Genomic DNA, 23,770 nt, shown 5'->3' with positions numbered 1-23,770 from the left:
AGGTGCCAGCAGTACTTGTTGTAGATAAATGTTTCAAGGTGAAGGCAGTACTTGTGGTAGAGGTTTCAAGGTGAAGGCAGTACTTAATTGTGGTAGAAGTTTCAAGGTGAAGGCAGTACTTGTGGTAGAGGTTTCAAGGTGAAGGGAGTACTTAATTGTGGTAGAAGTTTCAAGGTGAAGGCAGTACTTGTGGTAGAGGTTTCAAGGTGAAGGGAGTACTTAAATGTGGTAGAAGTTTCAAGGTGAAGGCAGTACTTGTGGTAGGGGTTTCAAGGTGAAGGCAGTACTTGTTGTAGACGATTCAACGTACAAGAAGTACTTGTTGTAGACGGCTCAAGGTTCAAGCAGTACGTACTTGTTGTAGACGGCTCAAAGCGCAGACATAACTTGTGGTCAGTGGCGAAGACAAGGGGAGGGTTTCCGTGTCCAACCCCTTTCCCCCCTCCTTAGAAGTAACTTTGACTGTAATAAAATTTCACCCCTTCTCAACAACTCTCGGGTATTTTAGATAGTTTGACCCCATCCCTTGAAGGATATCTGGTTACGCCGCTGGCTGTGGTAGACGTTTCAAAGTGCCAAAAAGTTAAGTTTTAAACCGAAAGACCTTAGTATGCATTTATTAAAGTGTTGGTTGCACGATATTTTAGCTATGGCTAATTAATGATTCATTAGAAAGAGCAAACATTTTATAACAAGTACAGAAAATTTCATAAAAATCGGTTAAGTGGTCTTTGAATTATTATAAAAAGAAGTCGAAATGGTGGAAATCGAGTTTTTCGGCGAATTTCCAGACTTCTAAAATTCTTCTCGGCACCCGTGACGTCAGAAAATGCGAAGCGTATCATTGGCTAATTGTCTGTAATACAATTCTTTACATCTGGGATTAAAAGTGGGTTGATTTAACACCCAGGACAAAATCCTACGCAGTAGTAATTGAAATAGGCATACACAAGCCTACGTAGTAGAAAAACGATATGAAACCGAAGGCTCCTTGTAAATTCTTTTTAAAACGTCGGGTCGCGCGCGCGCAAAAAAAAATTTATTTCGATAATAAGCCTAATATTATGATTAAAAACCTCTGGTTTGAAAACTTCTACAAGTAAACCGAATCCCTCCACTTCAGTTCCTTCTATTTTAGGAATAAAACTACAGCTTTGATTTGGCCCAAATTGCTCGTGCTACGGAGGAGAGAAATTCGCCGAAAATTTCAGGATTTTGGGGAGCGAAAAAGGTCAGGGGGCCGATTCTGTAAATATTAGAAATCCAATTTTCGATCGAAAACTAGATTTCGAACTTCGAGATCTCGACGAATGGTATTCGGTAAAGATTTCGAATAAGCATAAATCAATGTAAATTGTCGAAGTCGATCTCGACATGGTATAGGGTATCGAGATCGAATTCCCATTCGATTTCTTACAGAATCGCCCCCCAGTTTCGGATTCAAACTTAATACACTGAGGCTTGGAAATTTGTTTCGACAATGACATTTTTGGAAATAGAACGTCCTGGACTTCAAAACAAGCCCGCATTCATTCGTTTTTATTACTATCGATTTTTCGTGCAACCAACACTTTAACCTAATTTTACCCAGCTTTAATGTAAACCTAAACCTAACCCAATGTTTACCTAAGCCTAACCTGACCCAAGGTCAGCCTAACCAGAGAGGGTAAAGTCGCTTCGCTACTGAGAGGCGTCTCTCGTTCAAAAATCCGTATTTATTTTTTTCGGCGAAAATGCCCATAGGATCCGAACGTTTGATGGCGCTGCAAGCGTATCCGGAAGTCCTAGCGCGCGATTCAATATTCAGTTTAGTACGACGCAAAAATTGATTCGTTTTTAATTTACATTTTAAGTAGTTTTTAAATGTTTTAAATATGCCTGGACCATTGTGTTCCGCCGTAAATTGTTCTAATACGAAAAATAAGAATTCTCGATTATAATTTTTCAAGTTTCCAAGGGAAAAAGAACGGTGAATACGCGTTTTTTACATAGGTTTATTTTTACTTTAACTTTCTTATTGAAATTTCAGTTCCCTATCATAGTTGGATAATGTAAAAAACGAGAATCTGACAAATAAAACAACGGAATACCTACACTTTAACTATAGGTTTTGCTCTAATCATTTCACTGACGAGTTTTATGAATATTAAAACTAAAAATAGTCTAATACCATCAGCTGTGCCAACAATATTTTATTAACACTACTCATTTTCCAGTACAGTTAGTGAAGTATAAAGAAAAACATCTAAGGGTTCTTAATGTGGTTTAAAAAATTTACTGACAATTAATATACTAAAATGTATAGCATATCCATATGCGACATATGAACATGGGTTGGAAGAAAGCGCGTTGGTCACAAACGCATCACAACCAATTTCAGAGGAAAACACATTGAATGTTCTAGATGAACATAATTACACTTTGTCCAGCAGTATTTCATGCGAAAATTCAGAAAATGGTAATTGAAATTTGAAACTGTCTATCTCAATAACAAATAATTTTAATAAATTACATTACTTTAGTTGTTAATCACAATGGTAAAAGAACTTTAGATTTAAACACGCAATTGTCATCATCTTCTAAACACATTCGAACAGAGCATATGCAATTCAATTGAGAGTCCAAATCTACTTAAACAAAATGTCCTTAGCTATATATCAGGATATCTAATCCATCGCTGTTTTTCCAACCACCAATGCTCCTCTTGCCTCAGCCAACTCAAAAAGAACAATCCAATTATTGATCCTACAAATGTGCTCTCCTTCTTCAAGTTTTTCAAAACAACAAAGAACTCTTCTTTTGGTAGCCTTATAGTACCTACTGACAATTTTTTAAAGTTTATTACAGAAACAAATGAGGTATTTGATACTATAGCTTTAAACTACTATCTCACATGCCAAATGTCAAAGAGCGTATGGAAAAATTTATTACACGTCGAATTGACAAGACTTGGTTTCAAGCATCAATAGATTCAACATGTCCGACTGTATTTCAAAACATGATAAGTTTCTTCGTTGAGTTTTGCATGCACAGTGCCCTGAAAAAACAAGATCTCGATCATGATTACAAAAAGACACAGAAAAGACTGGACAGGAAATTGATGAAGATACAGCACTAAACTCATACCTCATATTCGTCTTTTTTGAACTACTTCGAAGCTTTATCTTATATATTTATTTCTTATTTATTTTCATTAAGTTATTTGATCTTATTTCATTTCCAATATATTAATTTCTATTGTTATTGTTGTTAGGCCTTGGCTATTTATGTTTCCCATTATTTTAGGCTGTTAAAAAGAATTGACACTTCAATATTCAAATATAATATTTAAAAATAATTAGTTTTACTTACTTGCGTCATAAATTCACATGAAACAACCATTTCACATTTTAATTAAATTTTTTAGTATCAGAAATAAGAAAATAATCGGTGCCATATTGCGGATGTAACAAAAATCTTCTAAAAAAATTTAACTAACGACACCCTGTAGCACCCTGGTAGTGGGATCCTGAACTTCATTTGTAATTTCTTCTATTCGCGCGTGCGTCAAAAACTGGTAACGAAATTTTAACATTGCGGGAATAGGAAGAGACGCCTCTCAGTAGCGAAGCGACTTTACCCTCTCTGGCCTAACCTAATACAAATTAATCAAACAGCACGAAAAACTAGGTCTATCCATTTATTCGGGAAAATAAACAAATTGACGTAATCCACAGCCAATGAAATAGTCCCTTCTCTATAATCTAACATAAACTACTCTTTTTACAAGTAACACTGAAAATTAAGTTCATGAGCCCATGGACTTTCTATTCTATTATAATGTCTGTGATGAACCTTGTTTACGTAAAAATTTGTAAATTCAAATTTGCCCCGCAATTGACGTAAATCACAGGGACGACTGGGCTCATACAAATAACCAATCACCGTGGAGAAAACGGTAAACAAAGTGCAGTGATGGGGAGGGTATAAAAAAACGTCTGCTACGCAGTGAAATTTAATCATTTGATCAACTAAGGTCAGTTTCTAATAAAAGGTGCTTCCCAACAATAACATACACAGTTTTAATAAAAGGAAAGTGTGACTTGATAATTATTAAATTATTATCTATAAACCTGGCATTTATTAGGAAATTCATCGGTAGTTTAATATTTCGAAAAATAAATTCTAGTTTTTTGGGCCAAGGCTTTTCTTGTTTTTCAATCGGAACCCAATCAGTAGGAATGGGTTCTTTTCCAACCCTACGGTTTGATAACCTCGCATTAAAAAAACTACCGATTGACACCGAAGAACGAAATTATGTACGTAGTGTTGCAGGCGCCTGCTTTTCAAAAGTTCAACTGTCACCTGTAAAAAACCCTACATTAGTGGCAGCATCAACAGATGCCTTATCATTGTTAGATTTGAACGAAGATGCTGTAAATCATGCTGATTTTGTGGAATACTTTGGTGGCAATAAACTTATACCAGGAAGTGAGCCTGCAGCACATTGTTATTGTGGTCATCAATTTGGATATTTCTCTGGGCAGTTAGGCGATGGAGCAGCAATGTACGTGTTAAAATCATCCACGAACTTAACATAATACTAATCTATATTTATAATGAAGGTATTTAGGGGAAGTTTTAAATAGTAAAGGAGAACGCTGGGAATTCCAGCTAAAAGGTGCTGGATCCACTCCATACTCTCGTCAGGCTGATGGTCGTAAAGTTTTGCGTTCCTCGATCCGCGAATTTTTATGTAGCGAGGTTTGAGTTTTAAATCTTCTTAAGTACTAAAAATTTCTAAATTGAAACATTCAACAGGCAATGCATTTTTTAAATATTCCAACTACGAGAGCTGGCTCTTGCATTACATCTGATTCACGAGTTGTTAGAGATATATTTTATGATGGACATCCTATAAATGAAAGATGCACTATAGTTCTTCGTATTGCTCAAAGTTTTATAAGATTTGGCTCGTTTGAAATATTCAAAACTGTGGATCAGTTTACGGGTCGGAGAGGGCCAAGCGTCGGCCGAGTAGATATTCTAAAACAATTATTGGATTACGTCTTGTCTACATTTTATCCTGAGGTACGGATGCTTTAAATATAAATTCAAACACGCCATCACTGTTAATTTCAAAATTTTAGATTCAAGAAATGCACCAAAATAACGATATTGAAAGACTGAAAGTGTTTTATAAAGAAGTAGTGTCACGAACTGCTAGGCTAGTGGCACATTGGCAGTGCGTTGGATTTTGTCATGGGTAAATGAATTTTGCCAGTTAAATTTAGTGGAGGAAAAAATAATAAAAATATTCTTTCATAGTGTTTTAAATACAGATAACATGAGCATTTTAGGATTGACAATTGATTATGGACCTTTTGGGTTTATGGAGAATTTTAATCCGGACTATATATGCAACTCTTCAGGTAAGCAATCGGTAATTAATTTTTGTAACAAAATTTAATTATAATATTTTTTGTTCAGATGATGGAGGGCGTTATACTTATGTTAAGCAACCGGAAATATGCAAATGGAACCTCCAGAAATTAGCCGAAGCCTTGCAGCCTTTTTTGCCCTTATCTGATTCCCTTCCAATATTGGATGAATTGTATGAGGAAGAGTTCGATAAAATGTACCTCGATCTTATGAGGAAAAAGGTAGAATTGAAATTGCCTTTTAAAGACCATTTATTCTGAGGTATTGATCACTTACAATGAGACGACCCGAGTTGATTTTCACCGATTTTGTTTAAATTTGGGGGATAAATAGACGTTTATGTAACTTGAAATTTTAATAGGGAAAAATAGATTTTAACTTGTTAAGTAATCAAAAACATTTTTGGTTGCCATGGCAAAACTAAAGCCCATCAAAACTTTTCCTTTTGGGAAATTTCAAGTTTAAAAAATGTCTACTTATCTCCCAAATTAGTCGAGGGGCTAACCACTTCCTCAAATTCTGTATACTGATTACAGGCAGTACACAGCCTTTGCTAGTGCAAAGTGTGTAACCAATTACGTAATCTTTTTAGTGCAGTCAAAGCTATAGGCTTGTTCACCGATTACGGATAGTGATCAGCCCCTCGCTTCGGTACGTCTCCTTGTTAGTTTGACTGATGTACCCCAATTATGTGGAGTAGGCAAAATAAGATTACGCAGATTACACCAAGATTATGTACTCATTATGGGAAGCGTGTACACCTATTATACCATGATTGGCCCCATGATTTATTCCTAGTTATTTATTTTTGTAATTTTACAGCTAGGTCTAATAAAAAAGGAAATGCCACAAGACAGGTAAATACTAATTGAAAATTTAAGATATTTGACTAAACCATATTAAAATTAATACGGTTCTTAATTATAGGCAATTGGTAAAGGCATTATTAGCTGCGATGGAAAAAACTGGGTCGGATTTCACTGCAACCTTTCGCCTTTTAAGCTTCTATCAACTAAACAACCAAGAAGGGAAAACCAAAACCTTACAAAGCTTATTAGAGACATGCGCAACCGTGGAAGATTTAATGAAGACAAATGAAGGGGCAATGGATAGCCGCCAGTTTCAAATGTTTTTGATGCTTATGAGAAGCAATCCCGAATTGTTAGAGCAGTTAGGCAAAGGAATGGTTGCGGTAGAGAGAATTCAAGCGAGAATTGAAAGAGCTGAAGAACTAAAAGTATTTTATTTTGAGAGAAAATGTAAATGAAACATATTGACACGCAACTATCATTACAGAGGTTAACACCGGAATTAAAGAAATCAACTGATCAAGAAGTTTGGGAAGAATGGTTAAAAGACTACGAAGGTCGACTGAAATTAGAAGTGGAAGGAATAGCTGATGAGGAAGAGCTTACCAAAATTAACGATGACAGAGTTCATGTTATGAATAGTTCTAATCCATGGTTAGTAGTTTGTCAGATATTCAATATTAGGTTAAAAATTTTAAGAAATCAACATCGAAAATTCCGCCAAAAGTAAAAACCTGATTTACATTCAATACACCAAAAGACGGAATTGTTTGCAATGGAGGATAAACCACAAAACCCCATCTGAGATCTAATACTATAACTAAGGGTGTGCGAGTCCTGTTTTTTGAAATTCGAGTCGAGTCTCGAGTCTTAGAAACTTGGACTCGCGAGTCCTCGAGTCCAAATATTAAGGGCTTGATCGAGTCCTCGAGTCCTAAAGAATTAGGTTTAAAGCTTTCGAGTCCAATACGAGTCCGGAATGTTTTTAACGAGTCCAATTTGAGTCCTAATTTTTATCGAGTTCAATTCGAGTCCTAAGTTATCGTGGCCAATTCGTCTGGAATTTATTTGCCGCTGTTTAAATAATCATTAAATTTGTAAATTTATTAATAGTGGTTTCTAATTAATTAGTATGATATATTTTAATTTTTAGGACTTTTATATTTTATTAAATAATAGAAAAATCAGTAATTCAGCAATCAGAATGTTAAAAAATATTTTTTAATTTGATCTTAATTCTCAATGACACAACTTGTGGCAATTGGTATTCAAGAACAAAATTTAAAATTAAAACTATATATAACTGTAGAACAAATGAAATGATACTGTTTAGGTTAGGGCTCGACTAGAAAAACTTATCACAGGTATTTCTTTTAACTTATAACAAGTTATCTAGACTATTACCAATTTAATTTTATACCACATTCCAATAATAATGGACTCACCGAGTAATAATGGACTCGCCGAGTAATATTAGACGCGCCGGGTAATTTTCAAATTATCTATTTACTTGAGTCCGCTTCGAGTAATTATGTACCCTTTTCGTGGGAATCGGGTACCCGTGCGAGTAATAAAATTACGTATTCCGAGTCCGACTCGGACTCGATAACGAGTACTTGCAATTTTCGAGTACTCGCACACCACTAACTATAACCCTGTTAGCAGTGCTCGAAATCGCTTTATTCACGAAACGGAATGTGTTTCCTTTCAAAGATTCCGATTATTCTGAAAAACGGGGGCTGTGCATTAAAATATTATCTTTATGAACCAGAACGCTATCAGGAAAAACTTTTTCGAAACGGAACGGCGTTCCAGTCCATTTGGAGCACTGCCTGTTTTAGATAATAATAGAAAACCTAACATCCAACCTGGCTTCAATGAAATAAAACAATAATCGTATTGCATATTTTTAAACCAGGCTCATAATCCTGATGGAAATCTTAATAATTTTGAGCCAAAATGTTGAAATAATTGCATGAATCTATTTTTAGCTTTATTTTACGAAATTATGTCGCTCAACAAGCGATTGATAAAGCTGAAGAGGGTGATTACAGCGAGGTTGTTCGAGTACTAGGAAGGTTAAGAAAACCATACGATGATGTTGCAGATGAAGCTGACAGCGCTGTGGCCACTAAAGGTATTCTGCTTAAACTAAAATTCAGTAAACTACTAGAACATTCTAATCTTTCTATATTTAGGTGACACAGTTCTTTCAAGATTGGGTTGTAAAAAGCCATCTTGGGCTTCCGACATTAGAGTTAGCTGATCCTCGTAGGTATGTATACAAACTTAACTCTAAATTGCTAAGTACATTTTAAGGGTTCTAATAGAAATTCAGGAAATTAATTAATAAATTATCTCCATAAATTTAGTGTAATTAAATAAAACTCATATTGATACCATGATAAGAAAATTATGATTCACAAAGGCTAGTTTCCCCGCCTTAGTTTCGAAAATAAGGGGGCAGCGTTGCCAGATATAAAAAGAAATTATGGTATACCACGGCCAACTTTGATCACGCGCTGTTCGCGCTACAGCGGCCAACACATTCTTCGAAATTCCGCGAGCAAGGATTTTCCCCCTATAAACTGTACTATAACGTGTAGGAGTTCAGCGCCACACTCGGTTGTTATATTGACTTCAATGTAAAAACTATTCTAAAAGTAATAATCCGTTAGGGGCGCTCACGTCATACACATCTTTTGCTCATAGGTTAACACAGAAACGTCAACGAATGATATGGCCGCTGTAACGCGAGAGATCAAAGGTGGCCGTAGGTATAGGAACTCAAAAATTATTGAATTATTTGCAAAATTATTTCACTAGCATTATGTAGGCTAGTTTCGATAAATTAAAAAAATTAAAAGTTAATTTTAAAGATCAAACCACCAAAAATTGCCGTTGTCGACTCAAGATATAATTTAAACAAAGGCGACTAATAACGTTTTTGGGCTGAACATGGGTTCGAAAATTATTGACAATATGGTAAAACCATAAGTCTTTAACTGGATTCCATTTCATTTCTAAACTTAAAAAATTAATGAACTAAGCCTAACCAAACTTTAGCGCACGTTGTTTATAAGCCATGCCCCGGCTAAGCCTCTCGTACTGATAGTTGAACAGAATTCTTTAGGCGCTTCAAAGTGGCTGGTGTACCTCAGTAAGCCTTCCGATTTAGGCCACTCCTACCGTGTCACAATATCGGAAACAGTCACTGTGAGTTCCCTTAGATTCTTGGTCCATGGTTTAACACCCTGTTCACTCTTTGATTGCCCAAGCTGAATCGTCTGCTATTTCTTGGTGACCCATTTAGAAAAGTTTAATAGGAAAGGAAAAAATCAATGTTAATGTGCAATAAAGATATTAAATATATATAAAATATTAAATTCCCGTTAAGCCTAATACATTTTTTGCGTCGACGTTCACTGTCGTAATAAATTCCCGTTAAGCTTAATACATTTTTTGCGTCGACGTTCATTGGGTGGTTTCTTTTCGCCAGTTCTCGGACTAAAAGTGTACTCTTTTTAACCTAAATCGTTTTATTCAAACCATGGAGCGAATTTTTTCTGAGTTCCAGCGGGAAGTGGGTAAACGCTATCGGCAACGCCCGAGAAAGTGATTTCGAATCTAGGGTACGAGTTTAAATTATCTTTGGTCACAGGCAGCCTGAAAAAGCGTTTTTACTCCGACTCAAACTATTCTCCACCACAGAATCGGAGTAAAATTACATTATAGACTTACTCTTCTTAACATACTCCGAAATTCCGAAGCAAGTGAAAAGAAACCACCTACTGTCGTAATAAATTCGCCTTAAGACATTTTTTGCGTCTACGTTCACGGTCGCCAAAAATGCCTCTTAGGTCTAGGCACGGCCAACTTTGATTTCTCGCGCATCTCTCGCGCTACAGCGGCCATCTCATTCGTTGACGTTTCTGTGTTAACCTATGAGCAAAAGATGTGTATGACGTCAGCGCCCCTAGCGGATTATTATTTTTAGTATAGTTTTTACATTGGGGACAATATAACCACCGAGCGTGGCGCTGAACTCCTACATATTATAGTACAGTTTATAGGGGGAAAATCCTTGCTCGCGGAATTTCGACGAATGTGTTGGCCGTAGTAGCGCGAACAGCGCGTGATCAAAGTTGGCCGTGGTCTAGGCCTAACACATTTTTCCGCACGAAGTTTTTTCCTCTATACTCGAAATCAATGCTACCTGAGACCTTTAAAGCGAATTTCTCTACTAACCTTGACCTGAGACAACTAAAGCGGTCTGCATTTAACATTAATAACTTCATTATTTGATCAATTGCCTTAGTCCTCTTCCGTTTTTCTAAAAGCGCAATTTTCAAATGAAATCTTTTTAAACAGGGTTGCTATGATCTTTCTAATGTAGAAGCGGATGCTATTACGAATTACGGTGGTTAAGGTACTTACGGCGCGGTGTTACCATTGAGTATGAATCTAGAAGTCCAATAAAAACGTCGGATTTCTATTTCGCGAAACAAGTTTTTAAAAAATAAGAATTTTGCCGTCTGCTCCCAAATGACGAGAAAACTTTATCATTCTACCCGTGGCACCGTCTATCTCTCAATGGTTCGTTCAAATAAGACGCGTTTTCCGGCAAAAAGATTATTTTTTCAAAAATAATTGATGGCGCCACGGGTCATATGATAACGTTTTCTCGTCATTTTAGAGCAGACGGCACATTCGTAATTTTCAAAAACTTGTTTCGCGGGGAGCAGATTTGATTGGATCTCTAGATTAATATTTCCAACTCAATGGGTGTTACTTTAAATTAAATTTTTGAGTGGGATAATATTTTGACGAAAATACTAATTTTACTTACGAGCCCATTCAAGCTCTTACATCGTATTAGTGGCAGACAATAAATTTCACAAACTAATCTAATAATATTTAACATTGATCACTTTATTTTGCGGACTATATTTCCGGCGGAGGCTGAAAATTCCCCGCCTTTGGTAGTGGTTGAAGTTAACATGTAGTTCGAGTATAGAGAAAACCAGCTCTTAGGCCCAACGGATATTTTTTGCGTCGACGCTGCCATCTCGACTTTTAGACCTAGTGAAAACCTCCCTTAACTTAAGGCGGTAGGAATATAGGTTGCTACAAACTTTTCACTCAAAATCAATCATCAGCGCTCCAAGCGGAAAAAACGTGAAATTCGATGATCCACTATCGAACTTTCTACTTTATACTCTTTTTAAGAAACAAAATCCTTGAAAAGGTTTTATATAGAATCTTATATATGTATATATATATATATGTATATATGTATATATATATGTATATATATATATATATATATATATGTATGTATGTATGTATGTATGTATGTATGTATGTATGTGTGTGTGTATCTGCAGGTCATTGAATTTTAAAATAGGTCTACAAGTCAGGTAATTATTTAAGAAATGGTAAGGTAAAGCCTGTGGATTTTGAATTAAAAAAACTGTGGCAATGCTGTATGAACAATTTTTTTTAGATATAAGTATTCGCAAACACAAGAATGGGTTTTCCGCAAAATTAAATAATTACAAGGTCTAATTTATGAATATTAACTGGCAAAAGACATAATATGGCATATTGCTCATACATACAGCAAAAAAAGTTCGTAAGGTTTGACGCAAAGTTGTCTGTTTATTGAAGCGTTAAATTATGGACTTTTTCCGTCAATTTCCCACCTCTGAAGTATTTCCCAGCAGCTGCGGTTCATTTAAACACCGCTTTGTGACACGCAAAGCGTTGTTTTGGTTAAGCTCATTTTGCATGAAAACAATTAACATAACCAAGAATGTATTAATGCGAACAGAGAATTTATTCGACTCGTGATCCCCGTAAGAAAAACCACGCCTTCCTCGTGTAATCTCTTCCTCCATTTTCTCGTAAAGGGGGAAGACACTTCTGCACGAAGGCGTGCTATCTCGCCGAGTAGGCGGGGAACATTGAGTTGGGAATAAATAGATGTACAACTAAATCTGGCTGGCGCGGGACCAATTTCGTTCAATAAGGATACTTATTCAACTTTATCGTTCTACCGTGGCGGCATCTGTCTCTAGTGGTGGCAACTATATTGCAATTGAATTTTTTCGCGAATCTGATGCGAAATTGAAATGTATGATTATTCGTAACAAACAAACCTTTGAAATTGTTTAAAAATAATTTTATTCTGTCAACACAATCCTTTTTAACTCAAGTTACGGTGATTTATCTAATCATTATTTATTTTCAGCCATATAACTTTACAAAATGTAGATGGCGCTACCGCCTAATTATAAAGATTAATTTCGTACAGTCTTATCAGAACAGGTCCCGCGTAACCATGACAACCGAAATCGTAATTGTAATTCTAGCAGTATTATTCCCAATTTAATGGCGGGGAATCGTGAAAAGAGTGCGACCACATGTTCTCTGTTGACCTCAATACGTTCTTGATATAAAATAACTAATTTTGGTTAATGATGTAATTTTTGTAACTTTGTGGTTTATATATCTCTTTACAGATGAATAATTTTTCCATTTCCGGATAACTTATTTTTGTTTAATCAAAACGCATGAAGGCTTTGGTATAAACCAAGCGGGTTATCAAATGCCTGATTTACAGGTTAATTTCGGAAATGCAGAAAGGTAAATTAAAAGCCAAAACACACTTAACCAAAACAATAAATATATTGTATAAAAGTAGGATATTTCTATTACAAATCGCTACATAATTAACTGATTTCCATATTGTATACGCGTTAGATATAATAAAATTCAGTTCTGTTAGCACTACAATTAGCCTTTTCAGTGTATGTATTCACTTAGTGACCAAAGCCAGAAGCTCTTTAACTGCTAGTATTTCGTCTGCTAAGCAGACGCCTTGTGATTTATCGCCTGCTTAGTAAACGAAAAATCTTCAGTTTATGAAATAGGAATTGTATTTTTTTAAATTAACTAATTAAAAATTTAGAGGAGCGAATTTATTTTACTAGAAATACCAATAGAATAGTTTTACCATAAGTTTATATTTAAACTGCTTCTTGAGGAAGTATAACTCTATTCCCCGTGTAAATTTTTCCCCAATGACCAGAGAAATAACTTCACGATAATGGACTGATCAATATATGCATAATACGTTTGGTCTTTAGTATTATCTGGATTAAGAATGTTTGTCAGTGGCGTAGCCTGGATTTTCATTCGGCTGGGGGGAAGACAATTTAAAAAAATAAAAATATACGTACATACGACTATACGTTTTAGGGGGGACACTAGCACTTAGTGCTCCCCCCTTGCTACGCCTCTGATTTTTATAAAATTGTTTATTGCGCATGCTCTAACAAAACGAAAAATGCACATTTAACAACGCACTATTTTTTGACAGTTTTATAACTTATAATACGTGCTAGTCATGTAACATGTTACAAAACGTCTAGGGTTGATACTTGCCCAACGAAGGGGGTTTATTATTAGCTTCTGGTTTTACTCTTTTATGTAATGCGTGGCATTGGAATGAAATTTTTTATTTATATAAAAAGTAGACCTAAGTAACTTATAACATTACTAAAGTGGTGGGATAAATATTCATGAAATATTCATTCTCCGAAAACCTTGAACACGAAACTTCTTGAAACATTTAAATCACTTGGCTGTAGTTTCATAAATAAATAATCTAGCCACTACATTTACATTTTGGATTTAATTGATACTTTAGAATTATTTGTTTACATGACGTCTATTTTGCCCTCCGTTTCACTCTGTTAATTGTACCTTTTTAATTGTAAAACATTATAGCTTGTATATACATAATACAAACATGTAAATCGATTGAGCTATTAAAGGTTTATTTCCTGTTTGTTTTCGTTTATTTATTTAGTGTAAGCATAAGTTAATAATTACGTTTCTTCACATAAGTTAGCAAGTTCCATACAGTGGCGTAACCAGGATTTTGGTTCCGGGGATGGAGGGGGCACTAATGACTTACCAAAGATGTCATATTTAGAAGTATGAGTAAAAATAAATATAGACTATTTATTTTGACGAGATAAAATGGTGAGCAAGTTGCCACGCCGTTGTAATCAACCAAATTATATACATAAAAACGTTATGAAATAAAACATTTTTTAGATAAGAATGTACCGAGTTTAAAGGCTTAAAAAAATTAGTAGTGAACTTTGCTAATTTTCAAAACGCCCACCATTGAGAAAAGGTTTAAAAATAAAGTGTTTGCCTACTTAGCCCCCGGCTACGCCACTGGTTCCATATCTTAAACATGTTATATTTTTTACTGAGAGTCATTTCTAGAATGACCACACAGTTTTGGTCGTCATAATGAGCCAGTGATGGGCGTTTTTGATATCGAGAATCAGCTCTCAATCCCATACCAGAGAGCAAAAGTTAAGCAAGTAAAAAATAACCATTTTGAGAAAAACTTGTGTTTAGTGTAATATCTATAATAATTTCATAATTAAAATATACTTAAAAGAAGGTTAAAGCAACACAAACAGTTAAGTGATGTAGCGTCTGCTACAGACCAATTAAAAAGTCATGAGAGCGGTTTTGTTTTTTAAAAAACTTATTAAGTTATAAGCAAACGATTCAAAAATTATATTAAAAAGCCAGTATCATTATTTTGAAAGTCAAATTTACGATAGACGACGAGGAAAAACTAATAGCGTCTGTTTTATCCGCTACCTATCTAGGTTTCAATGGCCAACCAAAGGGGGCATAGCGATAGTATTCGGTCGCAAATAGCCCAGGAAAATTGTTTTTTTGGGCTAATATATTTAAGGGGTAAAAATGATAGCCCCGACTCTTCTGTTGCTCAATCTATTGCTAGGTGAAGCTCCGAGCTCCGTTACCTAAACTAAAATTTTGATTATCGATCATCTGTCTCATTAATGGGTAAGTATAGAAGCGCTAGGATGTATTAATGCATGGACTATGAACTTGAGAGCTACTCTTTATATGGTCCTTTACAAGGCCTAGTGTTCAAACGGGCAAAAGTACATAGATGGGGAGAGCTTAGCGGAGTGTAGACGCGAAAAACTTGCGTTAGGCCTAACCGTTATTTTTTTGCGTCGATGAGATAAAATTGCGTTAGGCCTAACCACGGCCAACTTCGATCGCGCGTACCGCGCTTTAGCGGCCCCGTAAATCGCCTCGCATCTAATGTTAATTTGCGTGTATGAATAATCCCGATAGGGGCGCTACATTCGACCAAAAACCTACTATCACCAAAGGCGGGAATACAAGCGAAATCGCGGAAAAATGTTTTTTCTTCGGTTTTCCACTTTAATATTTAGAAAAAACAAGGTATAGTAAGTTAAACTATCTTTTCGCGATATATTTATGTATAATTCATAATTTAAAAAAATTATTACCTTACAAATATTAAATGAAGAAAAAGAGACGCGTTTTTTACGCGAAGGTGCCATATTAGAATACATAGTTTTGAAGGCTGTAGAGGTGTTTAGAGCGTTTTGACGCGTAAATAATGTATCTCTTAAAATTTATAAATCTTTAATAATATCAAATCTTTATTAATAGTATATATATATATATAGCAAATTCACGAGTTTATAACCGTTCTTAGGTAGTATTTTCTGTAAATCTAATTAATTTTAATAGTAAGAATCTTAAAACTAATATAATTGAAGATAAAAGATGCTTAGGTACATCTTTGGAACTAAATAGGTAAAAGATAGATGGTCTTCAGCCTGCATTTCAAGGAGGATGATTTCTGTTCAGGTTTGTACCTTTATTTTGGAAAACATTTCAGTCAGATAAAATTACAAACCGGCCCTTTCTAAATATACAATATTATTCTAGGTTTAAAAAGATGAAAGCTTAAAACTTGTTGAAACCTAAAATTATAATTTATTGCGCTTATAATATATTTTAACTTAATATTATTTAATAAAAAATGTTAAAATAATATATTTACCCTGAAGTTACATTGAATTTTCTTTTCACTATTTGTTTTATATATTTACATGTGTTTCAAGTGTTAAACAATAATACTATGTTGCTGGCAGCATCTAGAGGATGTTCTTGGTTTCTGTTTAACTCTTTTATAATTTATAAACACCGTTAAAAAATTTGAATCATGAAAAAAATATTATACTATTAGTTAATTATTAACCTACATTCGGTTTAATTAAATGTTTTTCAAAATTTATTTAAAAATAATTGTTTTTTTGTGGATTTTTAATATCTGACTAACGTTAAATTTTGGTCGTAGCGAAAGCCTGGTGGGAAAATATATACACGGTAAATTTAGGCGATTGACGGGGCCGCTAAAGCGCGGTACGCGTGATCGAAGTTGGCCGTGGCCTAACCATAGATATATGAAATAGTATAGATACCATGGATGAAGGATGTGACTGGAAGGCGATACAGTCATATCCTTCATCCTTACCAAATTGTGGATCTGTACAATTTCATAAATTAATGGGCCTAACCGAGATTTGTTTTGCGTCGATGAGATAAAATTGCGTTAGGACTATCAGAGATTTTTTTGCGTCGATGACAAAAATTTGTGTTAGGCCTAACCGAGATTTTTTTGCGTCGATGAGAAAAAATTGCGTTAAGCCTAACCGAGATTTTTTTTATCTTTGAAAAATGAAATTAAGCGATGATAAAATAATTGTGGTTATAAAGGTATGACGAACCTAGTTGCCTTGACTTGACTTGAAAATGGCTTATTTGGCTAGCCAGGTGGATCTGGTAACTGTCCAACCGGAAATATTTCATTAAGCGCTTACCTTTTCGCCATATCGGGAGAGCGGGGGGGGGGGGGGGGTATTGAAGATTTGTTTTCAATATTCCGCTCATTTTGACTTAAAACGCTCCAACCTGCTCTAAAATGAGCTGATAGCGTGCAAAGAACCATTCCAATAAGAAGCGCTTATTGGTTTTTGATATGACGTCAATCCTTCGTCACTAATCCCTACACACATAGCTATCAGCATAAGTGTATAATATTGTTACATAAGTGTGACACTTCCTATTCTTCAGATGCAAAAGTTTTACTGAGAGCTATTCACAAGACAGACTGCTTTACGGGCTTCGTCGCCGTTTTGCGTCCGCTTTCTAACGCGTCACACGTAGCCTTTGACAGCGCCTCGCTAGGGGGAGATTTTATTCTTCTGATGACGTCGCTCCGTTACTAGCTCTCAGTAAAATATTCCCCAAAGTGACAAACTTATGGAACAATATTATACACTTAATGCTATCAGTAATTATTCCTCTAACTTACACACTTATGAAACATTTATTAGCTTATGTTATAAATAGAATGTGACGTCACAATACGTCAGGACGCAAAGTTATTTAAAAGTGAGCAGCAAGTAAAAACTTTACATAATACAGCTATTAAACCTTGTGTAAAAATTGTCGTACTAAAACTTCTAAAAATAGTTCGCAAAAGGTATTTAATACGGAAGTAATTTTGAGCCGTATTTCCGCCCCCTAGCGGAGAAGAATGGAAACTTCTCTTTATAGGAAATCCCCGCTGTCTCATAACTATGTTTCGTACGGAGATTTCTGAAGGCTTTGAAACCCTCAAAGTCAAACTTCGCTAGAACCGGATGTGGCTAATGTTACACGCTGTGACAAAGGTGATGAATTTCCGGTAACAAGACGTATAAATCTCCTGTAATTACCGTTGATATAACGCATTTTTTCGTTTCAGGGCGTGTCATACCAAGAACTAAACTACGTAATATGTTAAAGTAAAAAAAACAGTGCTTTTTAAAGGAGAAACGTCAACAAACTTAAATATAAAAACAGATATAAGTTGAGTGCCAATTTGTTTTAATGATGCCATAAGTAACATAATAACAATAAGTATGGCACTTGTTTTTTTTTAATGCTAACTTTTTCCCGACTTGGACCTGCAACCGAAACGAGTTGCAAATGATCGTCATTGTTAGTAGTATATTTCGCGTTGGTCATAATTAGACACTAGGAGGCTCTGAAATCCATTTCCCCTTGGTATTCGTATAAATTAAAATCCAGCTGTGTGGGTCGATATTTTAACGCCATTTTAATATTTGAACATAGATTAAAAAATCTCGATTTAATAATTTCAATTAGGATTTAATAATTTCAATTGGGATTTAATAATTTCAATTGGGATTTAATAATTTCAATTGGGATTTAATCATTTCAATTAGGATTTAATCATTTCAATTAGGTTTTAATCATTTCAAATAGGATGTAATCATTTCAAATAGGATTTAATCATTTCAATCAGGATTTAATCATTTCAATCAGGATTTAACCGTTTCAATTATGATTTGACCGTTTCAATTATGATTTGACCGTTTCAATCAGGATTTAATCATTTCAATCAGGATTTATTCGTTTCAATTATGATTTAATCAATTCAATTAGGATTTAATCATTTCAATTATGATTTAATCATTTCAATTAGGATTTAATCATTTCAATCAGCATTTAATCATTTTAATTAGACTTTAATCATTCCAATCAGCATTTAATCATTTCAATCAGTATTTAATCATTTTAATTATGATTTAATCATTTCAATCAGGATTTGATCATTTCCATTACGATTTATCCATTTCCATTACGATTTATCCATTTCAATCAGGATTTAATCATTTTAATTAGGATTTAATCATTTCAATCAGGATTTAATCATTTCAATCAGGATTTAATCATTTCAATCAGGATTTAATCATTTTAATTAGGATTTAATCATTTCAATCAGGATTTAATCATTTTAATTAGGATTTAATCATTTCAATTATGATTTAATCATTTCAATTAGGATTTAACCATTTCAATCAGCATTTAATCATTTCAATCAGGATTTAACCGTTTCAATTACGATTTAATCATTTCAATTATGATTTAATAATTTCCATTAGGATTTGATCATTTCAATCAGCATTTAATCATTTCAATCAGGATTTAACCGTTTCAATTACGATTTAATCATTTCAATTATGATTTAATAATTTCAATTAAGATTTAATCATTTCAATCAGCATTTAATCATTTCAATCAGCATGTAATCAATTCAATCAGGATTTAATCATTTTAATTAGGAATTAATCATTTCAATCAGGATTTAATCATTTCAATCAGGATTTAATCATTTCAATCAGCATTTAATCATTTCAATTAGGATTTAATCGTTTCAATTAGGATTTAATCATTACAATCAGAATTTTTTTGTTTCAATTAGGATTTATTCGTTTCAATTACGATTTAAACCTTTATAAGATATAATCTTTTAATTCGGATTTAATCTATTTAATATCGATACAATAATTTTCATCATGGTTAATTAATTTTAATTATGATTTAATCTGATTTAATCTTTTAGAGTGTCTTAATAACCATGAATCGCGATAGTGACCTGACTCGTTCAATATAAAAAATAAATGCAGGTTCCCGCTGCTGGTTTTCGATTTTTGGAGGATTCGGATATGGTATTTTTTTCAACGTGGGTAACGTGTTCACAGCTGGTCCATCGACAAGCAATATCCTACTAGGATTATAGGATATAATTTGTCGATTCGGAACTATGCATAAAATCTGGCCTGTTTTTCTTTTTTGTATTATAACGTAGATAGATGTCGCTAGCGTTTCCGTCGCGCCTTCGAAAATCAATAAGCCCGTCATTTTTCCACCGTGATGACCTTCGAAACCCCTCAATTTTAGTGAAGCATTTATAAGTTATTTCCTTTAAAACGATTGCGCGAGATTCTTATAAAAATATAAATTTATCGAAAACCTAGCCAAGAATCTCAGATTAAAAAAATGGGGTGGCAAGAAGAGCCGATCTCGATCCTATCTTGTGACTAGTGCTCGGATTTCGATTAATTTTTATCCATGAATAAAATAAGTTCGGCGATATTTAAATAATTTTTATTTAAATAACCAATAGTTGAATAAAAATTGTAAAATGTTTAAATAATCGAAAGTGAATAAGCCTATTATTTAAATAAAACAAAAAATTATTTAAATAAATGCCACTTTTATTCAAATAAATGCTTGGTTGCGTAAAAAACATAATTAAATAAGTTAAAATGATATTCTTTTTACCAACGTTTTTTAAATAAATCGGAAAATTTGTAATGAATAAACAATTCCGAGCGCTACTTGTGACACTGGACGAAAACTCAGAACTACTCTTTCCGCGGTCAGTTTGCAAGTCATCTCTCCACTGGCTGAAGGGGTTTCCCCTGACTTCTTCGATTTCCCCTTCCATAAAGATTTGTTGAGGTTAACGGTAATATTGAGTGTAGGCGCTAAATGACTTAGGTCTAAGGTGGTGCCTTGGGTGTTAGCCCAGCTGATTAGTATTATTTATTATGGTCGGCCCAATTGAAAAAAATCACTCCCTTTGGCATACTTTCAGTACCTACGTTACTTTTGTTAATATATTATTTTCCTTTTTTTGTTATTTTTAGAAGTTGTTTCAGCCTTAAAGGCCTAGATTTTCTTCCGCCTGTCACCCTTGAAATTATCTTACTAGCAACGCTTCCCATTGCTTTCTCATATAATTTTTTTTGTCAAAAATATTTTTGGTTGCCATGGAAATGAATTAACGACCAATGTAACTTTTTCCGTTTGGAAAATATTTACAAACGTTGGCTTTAGTATAGTCTATGGCTCTAGAGAAACCTTGAGTTTGAACCAAATTAAACAAATCGGATCAGATTAATACCAAAACACGAGCCGTCAAAGTTTAAACATTTTTAAAATTGCTTACAAAAAGAGCGACTGATTTCTCTATTAAAATTTTGCTGAGCTAAAAATCAAATTATTAAAACAATGGCGCCATCTAGTTCAAACATTTCGAAGTACCTTTCCAAAACATTGATTAAATTGGGGGAAATGAACAATAAATAACCAAGAATTCATTTAATTATAATTAACTATGTTGAGATGGTTCGCGGGAGCCATGGTCGATTTCACCCCTTCAAAGAGGGGGAAGGAAATACGTCACCGGCACGCTCTTCAATCGCGTCGGAAGACGTAAGTTTGAAGGAACCAATGAGAAAACGGGCTGATTTGATTGACTTTAGGGGGTAGGAACTTACAGTTAGAGCAAAGCTAAAAATTGTCTCAAATTGGCATTATCCCGAAGTATGAATAAATACATTCTTGAAATAACTAAAAAAAATATAAGAAATATTATGAAATTGTAAATTGTGTTTTCTGCCTATTGATTTAAATAAACTGAACCGATGTGGGTGGAAAAATATATAAAAAAATTAATCGGAATCTTTAGCTTATGAAAAATTGCCATTCCTATAGAAATACTTACCTTAGGCTTCCCAAGGACAGTAGATACAGGGACGAGAAAGTGTATTGGCGGCCTCTGTTGTAATAAATCACCTAAAACGACCTAAACGCAAGGAGTTAGTTGTAAACAAAAACCAATGGCGGTCACCTAATTTTAGCGGTTCTTGACGAGGCTTAAGTGTTCAAAACAAATGGGCATTTTTTTATTTACGATCGTAGTTTTATTTTTAATTTAACATCAAAATGGTAAAAACTAACTACAATAATACTGTCCATGGTGAACCACGTCTTAACAATGGCCGCGGTTTGTTTACATCTAACTCCCCGTGAATATGAAGACCGTTAAACCGAATATTTTTTTCGTGCTTTCTCGTCCTTGGGCTTCCTATAGCCATTACCACTCGCGATATCCGCCATTCTCGCTCACTATTGTTAGTAGTGATTGTAGGAGGTGATTTTGGAAAACACTTACCATGTTCCAAGTTACAATCAACCTATAAACTTCTGCTTTTGAGTATAAAGGGTCGGGATAGGATGGTTTGGACAGATTTCAAATATATTTATATGTAGCACCAAATAAAACTCATTTATACATGAAATTCCTAAAACAAACCATTGCGCACAGTGAAATTACAATAGCTCAATGTTAGGTTTAAATTATTTATTATTTATTTAACACTTTTAACAAAATTTTTAATCTTTGTACGACTACATTTCAATAATACCATTTCTTTCAACCACACTACACATCCCTGATTTTCATTCTCTTATTTATCTCTTAAAATTACTTATTTTTTTCTATAATTTATATATTTACTTAATTATTTAATTCTATAATTTATATATTTACTTAATTAATTATTTAATTTACATGTTTACTTAATTATTTCTTTAATTTTCATCTTTACTTAATTATTTCTTTAATTTTCATATTTACTTAATTATTTCTTTAATTTTCATATTTACTTAATTATTTATTTAATTTATTTATTCATTTTTTTAATATATTTATTTATTTATATATTTACTTACTTATTTCTTTAATCTATTTATTTATTTATATATTTACTTACTTATTTCTTTATTTTTCTTATTTACTAGTTATTTCTATCATTTATTTATTTATTTATTTATTTATTTACTTAGTTATTTAGTATATTAATTAATTATTTACTTAGTTATTTAGTATATTAATTAATTATTTAATTAATTTATTTATTATTAATTATTTAATTATTTAATTAATTAATTTATTATTAGTTATTTAATTAATTTATTTATTATAAATTATTTAATTAATTTATTTATTATTAGTTATTTAATTAATTAATTTATTATTAATTATTTAATTAATTTATTTATTATTAATTAATTATTAAGTTTATTTATTATTAATTAATTATTAAGTTTATTAATTAATTATTTAATTAATTAATTTATTATTAATTATTTAATTAATTAATTAATTTATTATTAATTATTTATTAAGTTTATTAATTATTAATTATTTATTAAGTTTATTAATTATTTATTTATTTAGTTTATTTATTATTTATTTAGTTTATTAATTATTTACTTAATTTATTATTTATTTATTTTATTAATTAGTTACTTAATTTATTATAATATATATTTATAATATTGCTATATTTTGAAAAATACTATAAACCATTATAGCATGCAGGGGGGCCGGTTTGTACAAAATGGCGGCGCCTATATTTTGGTGCGAAATAAAAGTCTACAGATTTAAGTCTTTGGGAAATGTTGCGTACGTTCTCCATCCGTAATACGTAAATGAGTTCTTGGCAGCATCCAAAAATCCCCGCCCCAATGTACGATACCAATTATCAGAAATAATACCGTACCTAAAAAACTCAGGCTCAATCTAAATGGAGCCCCAAATGAAAATAAAACTTTCATAAAAGGCCAATCAATAGCGTTAATAATTAATCAAAAGTTGCATTTATATCGCCAGGGGGAGCTGCATTAACGCTCCAAAAAAAATGAAATGTTCTTTTGAGGTTTTAGCTGTCGACTCCCCCAACACACCGAATTACGCGGCTATTCTTCATTAGTTTTCGCTTTTTACCCTACACCCAAATACGCAAAGTGGACTGCGAATAGAATTAACGCGAACGTAAAAGTGTGCCTATTCACAAAGGTCAACACTGTTTCCAATCATTGTCGGCAAACTTGTGACAGTTTTTTGAACCGAGGAAACAATTACGATAGATCAGATATCAGATTATTGG

General features: G+C 33.4%; 1 protein-coding gene and 1 long non-coding RNA gene across 2 annotated transcripts; one reads left to right on the top strand and one right to left on the bottom strand.

Moving 5' to 3' along the window:
- Positions 1 to 2,177: 2,177 nt before the first annotated feature.
- LOC149921301 (uncharacterized) lies at positions 2,178 to 3,384 on the bottom strand. Its single transcript, XR_016477344.1, has 4 exons — positions 3,352 to 3,384; positions 3,127 to 3,286; positions 2,932 to 3,037; positions 2,178 to 2,820 (listed from the first exon to the last, which is right to left on the bottom strand). It is a non-coding gene; the product is annotated as an uncharacterized LOC149921301 (long non-coding RNA).
- A 610-nt stretch (positions 3,385 to 3,994) lies between these two features.
- On the top strand, positions 3,995 to 13,993 carry LOC149921300 (protein adenylyltransferase SelO, mitochondrial-like). Its single transcript, XM_090163602.1, has 12 exons — positions 3,995 to 4,546; positions 4,605 to 4,743; positions 4,801 to 5,070; positions 5,130 to 5,245; positions 5,308 to 5,411; positions 5,470 to 5,642; positions 6,244 to 6,278; positions 6,349 to 6,658; positions 6,718 to 6,884; positions 8,222 to 8,367; positions 8,429 to 8,505; positions 12,755 to 13,993. Exons 1-11 carry the CDS (start codon positions 4,221 to 4,223, stop codon positions 8,494 to 8,496), a joined length of 1,854 nt encoding a protein of 617 aa, XP_090019728.1. The 5' UTR covers positions 3,995 to 4,220; the 3' UTR covers positions 8,497 to 8,505; positions 12,755 to 13,993.
- Positions 13,994 to 23,770: the final 9,777 nt, after the last annotated feature.

This window comes from Leiobunum rupestre, chromosome 11 (assembly GCF_980474605.1).
Source record: "Leiobunum rupestre chromosome 11, qqLeiRupe1.1.hap1, whole genome shotgun sequence".
NCBI lineage: Eukaryota > Metazoa > Arthropoda > Arachnida > Opiliones > Sclerosomatidae > Leiobunum > Leiobunum rupestre.
Note: the sequence above shows the minus strand (reverse complement) of the source record. Positions and strands in the feature narration are given on the sequence as shown.